This window comes from Bidens hawaiensis, unplaced genomic scaffold (assembly GCF_021521415.1).
Source record: "Bidens hawaiensis isolate Kalapana, Puna unplaced genomic scaffold, B.hawaiensis_p1.1 tig00061447_1, whole genome shotgun sequence".
Lineage (NCBI taxonomy): Eukaryota > Viridiplantae > Streptophyta > Magnoliopsida > Asterales > Asteraceae > Bidens > Bidens hawaiensis.
Window position 1 is genome coordinate 52,234 of NW_027501059.1, and position 9,869 is coordinate 62,102.

The following is a 9,869-nucleotide window of genomic DNA, read 5'->3' on the forward strand; positions in this document are numbered from 1 at the left end:
TTTTAATATATCTCTATTTTATAGAAATTTAATATCAAATATTTGATTAGATTAATTTTTAATATAATGCGATATTATAACCCGTTAAGGGACTATCTGGGTTTGATGAGACCTATACCCATGAATTCGGGTCAAATGTATGAGAAGTCTTCATTTAAAAATGAAATAATCTTATGACTTGAGAATATTTAGGAAGCTTTGCTTGTTTATATATATTTAAGATTAATATATACATAAGTAAAAATGCATAAAATATTATCTCTTTAAGTCAATCTTATGACCACATTTCCTTCTCAAGCTTTCCTTTGAAAAACATGCCAATAAAATCAGATAAAAAAGATGCATAGATCTTAACTGATAGTAACATTTGTTTTATCAATTAACTACTCCGTATTATATAAAACAAATATAATATGTTCAAAAAAAATTGGTATGAAAATTAGGAGGGAAAAAAACATATTGTTGTTTATAACAATCACGAGTAACTTTTGTTCCTCGATTTGACCAAGGTTTGAACAAATAACTCGCCTGCCCTGTACGAGGATCGTACCAGGGGCCCACTTGCTACATAACGGAACCCGATCAACTCTCCATATTCTTTCCAGTAATCGAATTTCTCAGGTGTAACATATTCTTTCACAGTAAGGTGTAATGGAGTTGGCTGCATGTATATAAATTTCAGTTTTGATCAATCATGTAATTAAGTCTAATAATTGATATAATAGAAGTATATAAAGAAACAGAACTAACCTGTAAGTACTGTCCAAGAGTCAAAATATCAACATCAATGGCGCGTAAATCAGCCATGGCTTGCTTCAACTCTTCATCAGATTCTCCAAGTCCCAACATTATTGATGTTTTAGTAATCATCCCTTCCTTACTTAACTTTGCATGTTTTAGCACTGATAAACTCTGTTCATATCTACACCCACAAAATGTGATTTACATCAATACCAAATATTTTGAATCATTTTTGTTGACCATGAAACCCGTTAGAGAAAACTCACCCAGCTCGTGGATCTCTTACGATCCGTTGTAGTCGTTTAACAGTTTCAATATTATGGGCAAAAACATCCAACCCTGAGTTTGCCAACATGGATACAGCTTCTAAATCTCCCCGAAAATCAGAAGTCAAACACTCCACCATTATCTCTGGCTTGCTTTTCTGCCAAGCGTGTCCTTTAATTAAATATTTCATCCATTTGCAAGAAAAGAAGATTGTGGACATTATGTATGTACCTTCATTGCTTTGACGGTTTCAGCAAAGTGACCACTCCCACCATCTGGTAAATCATCACGATCGACACTCGTTAAAACGATGTAATCCACACTACAATGTGAAACACCAAAAATCAATTATTTTGGAACTTTTGTTCATGGGGCCCACCGATACACTGCTAACCAACGGGATCAGGTAAAATACGGTCTATAAAGAGTTAGAGGTAAAAATCTGCTCATTGTAGTTTTAATTAATATGAATTGTGATTAGGAGTTACCCCCAACTAACAATGGCTTGAGCGGTGTTTTGTGGTTCCATAGGATCTGGTGGTGTGGGGTTTTTGCTAGTTTTGACAGCACAAAATCGGCATCCTCTGGTGCACGTGTCACCGAGAAGCATGATGGTGGCAGTTGCAATACCGTCTCCACCTCCATTCCAACACTGACACAAATGTTATATAATACAATGCTATTAAAAACACTTCACTTGAATGTGCTTGATTTGTTATCATGAAAACTTTTGACATTTAAATTGGCACGATGTTCGACTGAAGTCAAATGCCTCAAATCTCAATACTGTTGAGCAGTGTTTAAATATCAATAAACACTGGCAGAAAAAAAAGTGTTTTTGTTGCATAAATTAATTAAATAAATAGCACATGTCTTAAATATAATTAATAATGTTACAAGAAGGCAAATTCATTGAAAAAAAAATCAAGAAAATCATTTTAGCCGGTATTTATTCTAACCAGTTACTTAGAAACTACACAATACAAACGAACCAAAATGGTTCATCGTGACATTGACATACTTTTAGATGTTCGTAGTTTAGTTAGAAAAATGGTTAGTTTGCAATGGTACTACAGCATGATAGTTGAAAATAAAATGATCCACCTAAAATGAGTAGCTAATGTCTCAAATAACATGGAAAAATGAGAGAAAAATAAAACTTCCTTGATCACAATCAAACAAATACAGCAGATGTTTAAAATACCATTGAATAATGGACCTTGGTCTAAAAAAGCAAGCCTGCGCAAATTCTTAAAAACAATATCAATAAAATTTTGAGTAAAGGTCATAAATACCACCAAACAATAACAGAAAACAGAAATACTTTTTCGATCAAGATCCTTTAAAACATAGCAAATGTCTCAATATCAGATTAAGTTAATAATAATGGCATACAGAGGTTTGATTTGTTTAAGAAATCAACAACAAATCGTTCATGTTCGGTCATCAAAGGTTTTTTAAATTCTATACCTTTAGTTTATCATCCTAAATTTAAACTTTTAATTTTTATTTCCAAATTAATATATGTTTTTGTGCTTGTTGATGAAGTTAACGAACAAGCACAAAAAGCTTCGTGAAACGTCCGTTTGTCCTATAAATGCTTTAACGAATGACACGAACAAGGTCCAATTACACCCCTAACAGAAAATTCATCACAGACACATACCCATGAATGATGACAGCAAAAGACTGCTCACATTTTAAAAAATTATAATAGTAATAATAATAATAATAAAAACAATTAATTAATAAAATGAATACCTCTCCAATGTTAGGGCATTGAGCTTCTTCACAAACAGTATTGAGTTTAAGTGTGGACAAAGAATCTTTAACCTCCTGGTACTTGGCTCCTTGCGGGGCCTTTTGCCGGAGCCAACCCGGTTTCTTAACATTGGGGTCCCTGCCCGTGAACGGACCCATACTATCATTGCTCTTGGTGGAGTTAGAAGAATCAGCTGAAGAAACGCAACTGTTCTTGATTGAAAATGGGGTTGAAATTGAAGTGGAGATTGGGTAATTGGGTGACTTGTATTGCTGAATCAGCATCATGGTTGAATTTGATGATGAAGAAATCAAGATTTTGAGAAAACTGGAAAGATTTGGCTTTGGCTTTGGCTTTGGCTTTGGCTTTGGCTTTATCAATCAAAACCCAAAAGCCAGAGGTTGGGGGCGATAAAACCCAAGGCTGATTTGTTGTTTATTTTTTATTTTTTTTTTGTTTGATTGCTTGTTTATTTTATTTCACTTATAAATCTAATTTTTACTAGTATAATAGATACATGTCTATTTAGACCGCTTGATTCAGGTTTTCAGCCTTGTGGTCCTGAGACACACCAACGATTTGACCAGGTTACGCCTCTAATTTGCCATAACAACACTTTAGGCTATGGTTTGTGAAAGGAGATGGATTTGAAACCAAAGATAAATCCAAAGGTATAAACAGAAAAGGGTATTCTACTCGGCATTAATTTCTACGCCGTCTTTTACTAATCATACATAATGAAATATGATGTAAAGAGGATGTATATTGTATAGATGTATTCTAACGAAAACTACATCCATGTTACTTGTGTATAATCTAGAATATGAAGTCTAAAGCACCGATGCCACAAGTGTGGAATTTGAAGCTCTACAGGCTAACCGACCGAACATCATGAAGAGACTTAAGAGTGTCAAACCGAGCGAAAGACAACCCTTTGGTTACGAAGATAGAACGTTGGATAGTAGTTGAAACATGTCTGACTCTTAACGTTTGTGAGAGCAACATATCACAAGTGAAACGTAAGTTAATTTTGAGATGTTTCGTGCGCATATGAAATACACTAGATGGATAACCAAATATGTAGTGCTAACGTTATCACCCATAGAGCAAGGAGAGCTTTAGAAGATAAGAATAACTCGAATAAAACAAATAAATAAAACGATTTAAATATTAGGATCTTCTATAAAGAAAACATCTCTATATAGGTACACGAGCAAGATTATGTGTGATAATAGCATGATAATCACTACTATGAAGCTCCTTAATAGCTCAACCATTGAATAAATCTAATATATCTTAAGAGGGTGGCAGAAACAATTAGTGTCGGTCCCGAGTAATCACTCACAATCACAATCAAGTCATAACTCACACAATAAATGTGTCGACAAGAGAGTTAATGACGGTTGCTATTTTAGGAAAGAAAACCGTTTGTTAAAGGCGGAATCAGAAACAAACAGTGTGGTTACTAAAGGTTTTAATGAAAGGTAACTAACACATAAGAATCACTCAAAAGATTTCCATTCATATAAATTAGTCATACAAAAGTTAATCGATTTAGGGTTTCTTGGATGAAAAGTTATATCCGTACGATTCTATGACAGCCGTCATGCTCACAAATACTCTCTCATAATTAATTGGCTTGTCCGTCAGGAGGTGTGCCCTAAAATATTTCTTTATAGGCCTAACACCTCCAGACAGCTGTCATTCCTTCTAGAAACCCTAAATAAATAATACATATTCAAATTACATATTCAAAAACTATACTAAGTGTAAAAACAGGTCTTCCGGGTAGACTTTGAATAAGTTGTCTTCACCGAGTAGGCTTTGTGCCTTTTGTCTTCTACGGGTAGACCTGGTAACCTTGAAGTGTGTTCGGGAACAATTCCCCGGGAGACTTTACATAGAGTATTTTCCTAATTAGAAAATACTCACATAGCAGACTTCAATCTTCTTGATCATATCAAACTTTGCCCGATATGACCTTACGAGCAACCTTGTTCTTCAATGGTCCTTTCAACTCCTTGCTAGGGAATAGCTTATTAGCATAGCCAAGTGTGCTTGGTAACACTGTAGCCTGCTAGAGTTGAACCTTGCCCGATGTTACTTGAGATATTTCATTACTCACATCAAGCTTGCTCGGACCATTGTTTTATTAATGAATACCTTGTCCGATCTTCCAATCACTTGGCTTCAAGAGCTTGGATAGCCAAGAGCTTACTCGGAGGTAAACCCTGCTAGGCTATGAAGAACAATCTTACTAGACATAGTGAACCCTACTCGGGTATACACTGAAGAAGAATTCCAGAAGATAACCTTGCCCAATGGACAAAATACCTTGCCAGGGTAAGAAAACCTTGTCCGGGAATCCAAGTGTGCTCGGATTCCATACTTAGCGATTTCTGAGGAGGTTGAGAAGATTCAAATCTTCTTTATATTTCTCTTAGGTCATATCTTGACTCAACAATTAGTTTGGATTAAAACCAAGTTTAGCGTGGAACAAAATAAGTGCAACGAAAAAACCACTTCGATTTCTTAAGGCGACACCCAATGTGTAAATCACCTTGTCGTTATTGATGTTTAAACAATAGATGATCTTCCTTTTCTTCTATGAATCTTCATTCTTCTTTATGATATGTTATTTTTATCATTTCTTGTACACTGATATTCATTCTTCTCTTCTTCTTATACACGATCTCACCGTGTCTCCGTCTCCTTGAAACTCTCATATTTTGGTACCTCGTTCGATACGATATTATGACCAATCAAGACCTATATATGTGTTTGCACGTGTGATGCTAAACCAATTTATATGTGTAAATAAGTTTTGGGAATTAAGGGATATGCATGGGCGTTGCAAGTGTGATGCTAAACCAAGACTGACGAGGGAAGAGAAACCATGATTATCTTCATCATGAAGATATGTAGATCTTATATCGAACTTCCCTATGATACCATATGTTGGGTGGATGGAAATTAATTAAATTTAAATCAAATTATTATTTTCTTAATAAGTAAGAAAATATTGATAGTTAAAAATAAACTTCACTTCAATTTGTGTCAAAAACCACCCATGTTACATTTGAGTGAACAATGGGTAAAAATTGTAATTTCTCAAACTTAACGATCAAAATCGCAATATAAATATACCAGAAAGACTATCGTTGTAACTCTTGCTTGCTGCTTTTATAATTTAAAATGGGATTATCTCATAGAATCGTAACCAACTTTTAAAAGTGTTTCAATTAGGTCATTCATGCATATTTTTCTCAAATCGGGTCACTAAATCTTCATATCGAGTCTCACCGATTTTTTTGTGCGTCAAGAAAGAAATGGAGGATAAGATGTGGGGGTTGGAGTTATAATATATGTATTTAATTTTAAAAAATTTAAAAACGTTAATTATATTAAATTCAAAAATAAAAAATAAAATTCACGTCGCCACTCAATGTCAACTTAAAAAAAAGATAAAAACGATTTCTTATGTGAAACAAAAAAGAAAACACGTTAAAAAACATGTTAAAACCTTTAATTTAATAAAATATAAAAGTTGAGTAAGTTAACTAGAACACTTTTTAAAGTCAAGTGAACTAACTGAAATACTTTTAAAAACTTAGTTACTATTTTAAAAAATTTTGCCTTAAAAATGATATTGTGTTATTTAATAAGGACTAAATTAAATATTGGTTCATGTAGTTTGATCAAGTTGTCCACGGGTAATGACTTTTATAGGTTAGGTATCAATGGTCCATGATTTGTTAGGCTTTGTTTGAGGTTGTTTACATGTCCATTTTACTCTTATGTTATTATTGTAAAAGTAAACTACCACTTTACCCTTTCATATAAAAAAATAATATACACACATCACCGCCCCACCCCACAAATAGGAAACTATAGAGCATTGTCGAGAAAGAGGAAATTAAAGATGCAGCCATGCAGGGTCTAGAAGCCTTTGATCATATGCTTATACAATCATGGGATTCGTTATGCATCATAGGGAAGTTCAACATAGTTGAATCAGTATCAGTGAAATGAAACATTAGGGTTGAGTTAACCGTTGTCAATTTCAGTGCTATTTATAACCACGTGTGCTTGAAATAACACAAGTGGTTTAGCTTATAAAGTATAAACAGATTCAACAAATATAAGTTGAGAGAAAAAAAAAAAAACTGAACCCAATTAGGCGTCCTAGGAGATGCTTGCTTGTTGAACACTCTGGTCTAGACAACACTCATACCACGTATGTGACTACTGAATACGAAAAAATCTCTCTGAAACATACTATTCAAATGAATTTGGTTAAAGTAACAAACTATGTTGAATGCAAAGATTGTCGAACAATAACTAAATGGGTAAGATATGACGAATGTGAGACTAATGTGACTAAACCAAAACAGACATACCAAAAATATAAAGAAATACTAAGAAAGTCCCCATGAGTAGTCAAGGTAGGTAGAAATTAGAATATCTTCTGCGTGCGTCTGTCTGTCAAATTCCAAAACTCAATCAATCAATCAATCAAATCAGTAGTAGGGTTTTGTCGGTGATTTCTTCTTCCTCCGAATCTCCGCCAATTTCTATTTTGTCACACATTTTAACATGAAATTGACACTCATTTCAGAACCATGTTTAGCTTTAGCTTTGGCTTTCTCAGCAGAAAAATTCTCAAGCGCAAAGATAGTAATGCTGGTCATAAAGGTACCTACCTTATTCATTAATATTCTCTTCTCCATCGTTACTTACTTTCCCCTAATTTTATAACTATGCAGCTATTAAGTAGCATGTGTCATCTACTCACTCACGTATTATTCTTAAATTGGGTTTAATAATATATATAATAAATGTTAGGTTTTACCTCAATTACTTAATTGATTCAACAAATAATTAATATATAAAATGTTACATCTTTACTCAAAGACTTCACCTGTTTGATCTATTTATTTATATTAAATTCCTTTATTTATATATGTGGATGCTGCTGCTGTATTGAACAACGACTTAATTCGGGAGCATACGGTTAATTTCAGGCTTAATTCACTCTTGATCTGCTTCACTTGTATAATATTCCCTTCATCAACCAATTCATTTGAGATGTTTCATGTCACATTCTTCATCTCTTTTAATTCGGGAGTCTGTTTCTTCTATAAACGACTTGAAAGTGGGAACACTAACTTTTATACTCAAATGTGCATATGTTGATATCATATAAGTAGCTGCAACTAGAATATTATTAACCTGTATATTAAAGAATTTGCTTAAACCTTAATTAAGTTGGTGTCCTACATTATTCACATCATTATATATGTTTTCGACTTACATTAATTACACATATCAATGCTACCAAACAATTACAATCAGTAACAAATCCAAAATAGCTTTTATATAGCAAACTAGCTTTTAATGAGTTTCTATCGTTACACAGGAAGAGCAATGGAAGAACTACGAGCTTCCTTATTCAGCAAGTTACGCCGTCAACACCAATCGTTGTTGGGACCCACACTTGCCCTTACATTCAACTTCGTCGCGTCTGTTAGTATCATCTTGATGAATAAATTGGTAAGTTTACACTTTACTATAACTTGTTGGTGTCATTTTACTAGTTAGAATGTTAGATGTTACATATTTAACCGCTCATCTTTCAGGTACTTGTCAAAGTTGGGTTCAATTATCCGATCTTCCTCACTTTCATCCACTACATTTGTAGCTGGTTAATAAAGGCTTTATCTATCCTTCCCCCACCCCCTTCTTCAAAGTCAACCAAATTTTCTTCATTGCTCGGTCTCAGTGCCGTCATGTCCCATTCTACCGGTCTCGCTAATGTTAGTTTGAAGTTCAATAGGTAAGTCAAATTGTTCTTAATAGTTAATACCATGTGCGTTGACTTTTCATTTTGAGTTTTTCTGACTCAAAACACATTATTTTAGTGTCGGTTTTTATCAGATGGCTAAGATCGCAGTAACTCCAGCTATTGTTTTAGCCGAATTCATGCTCTACCGTAAAAGAATATCTTTTCAAAAGGTACTATATATGAAACACCAAAAGTCAAACATAAGTATACATTTTATTTAACAACTGATTGTTTCAGGTGGCTGCGCTTACTGTAGTGTCGATTGGTATTGCGGTTGCTACAGTGACCAATTTACAATTCCATTTTTTCGGTGCGTGTATAGCAATTGCATGGATAATACCGAGTGCAACCAATAAAATACTGTGGTCAAACCTTCAACAACAGGAGAGCTGGAATGCATTGGCGTATGTTGCTTAATTTCAACATCGTTATATTTAACCCTTCGTGTTGACTTTTAGTGTCAAACTTATAATTTCAAAATTGACACAAGGTTAATGTGGAAGACTACACCCATCACCGTGTTTTTCCTAGTCATGATGATGCCATCTCTAGATCCACCTGGCGTTCTTTCATTCGATTGGAGCTTTTATAACTCTTCTATCATCGCGGCTTCTGCAATACTTGGGTTCTTGCTTCAGTGGTCCGGTGCTCTTGCACTCGGGTAATTAAGTTGCATCCTCAAATAAATATGATTTATAAATTTAAGATTGTATAACATTATGATTGTTTTTTTTTATGTTAACGTTTAACAGGGAAACATCAGCGACAACTCATGTTGTTCTAGGACAGTTCAAAACATGTGTGATTCTTCTAGGAGGTTTTATTCTATTTGGTTCTAACCCGGGGTCAACCAGTATCTTTGGTGCAGTCACAGCTCTAGCTGGTATGTCGTTTTACACACACCTTAACCTCAGGCCACATCAGCAGTCGATAAAAGTGTCTTCTAAACAATCATCTTTACCAACGTCTAAGCTCGGAAGAGAAAATGAAGACGAGCGTGATCATACAAACCGCGGAGACGAATCTGTCTAAAGTAAACTACATTAACCATAATTGATTAAATTCATTTGTTCACAGTTTATTTTCTAGTTGTTTCCTTTCCTTTAGATTGCTATGTATAGGATGATGGTGAGAGTGTAGTTAGTAGTATGTAGTATGTACATTGGGTTCGTTTAGTTGTTAGTTTGACTTGAATTGGGTCGTCAAAATGGGCTTGGGCCTTAAAACGGTCCAATTAAGCTTGGTAAGTTCAGT

General features: G+C 34.3%; 2 protein-coding genes across 2 annotated transcripts; one reads left to right on the plus strand and one right to left on the minus strand.

Moving 5' to 3' along the window:
- Positions 1–435: 435 nt before the first annotated feature.
- Positions 436–3,057, minus strand: LOC143603369 (lipoyl synthase, chloroplastic-like). Its single transcript, XM_077080177.1, has 6 exons — positions 2,770–3,057; positions 1,497–1,660; positions 1,240–1,330; positions 1,008–1,165; positions 751–922; positions 436–661 (listed from the first exon to the last, which is right to left on the minus strand). Exons 1-6 carry the CDS (start codon positions 3,055–3,057, stop codon positions 476–478), a joined length of 1,059 nt encoding a protein of 352 aa, XP_076936292.1. The 3' UTR covers positions 436–475.
- A 4,335-nt stretch (positions 3,058–7,392) lies between these two features.
- LOC143603368 (nucleotide-sugar uncharacterized transporter 1-like) lies at positions 7,393–9,647 on the plus strand. Its single transcript, XM_077080176.1, has 7 exons — positions 7,393–7,465; positions 8,190–8,323; positions 8,410–8,606; positions 8,692–8,785; positions 8,853–9,019; positions 9,106–9,276; positions 9,368–9,647. Exons 1-7 carry the CDS (start codon positions 7,393–7,395, stop codon positions 9,645–9,647), a joined length of 1,116 nt encoding a protein of 371 aa, XP_076936291.1.
- The last annotated feature ends 222 nt before the right edge of the window (positions 9,648–9,869 follow it).

Excerpts from the sequence above, each read along its gene's own strand:
- LOC143603369 (XM_077080177.1), bottom strand. The coding sequence starts at position 3,057 with ATGATGCTGATTCAGCAATACAAGTCACCCAATTACCCAATCTCCACT. Across the intron at positions 1,331-1,496 it reads CAAGCCATTGTTAGTTGGGG|TGTGGATTACATCGTTTTAA; the intron begins GTAACTCCTAAT and ends TTCACATTGTAG. Across the intron at positions 923-1,007 it reads GTAAGAGATCCACGAGCTGG|ATATGAACAGAGTTTATCAG; the intron begins GTGAGTTTTCTC and ends TTGTGGGTGTAG.
- LOC143603368 (XM_077080176.1), top strand. The coding sequence starts at position 7,393 with ATGTTTAGCTTTAGCTTTGGCTTTCTCAGCAGAAAAATTCTCAAGCGC. Across the intron at positions 7,466-8,189 it reads TAGTAATGCTGGTCATAAAG|GAAGAGCAATGGAAGAACTA; the intron begins GTACCTACCTTA and ends ATCGTTACACAG. Across the intron at positions 8,324-8,409 it reads TCATCTTGATGAATAAATTG|GTACTTGTCAAAGTTGGGTT; the intron begins GTAAGTTTACAC and ends CTCATCTTTCAG.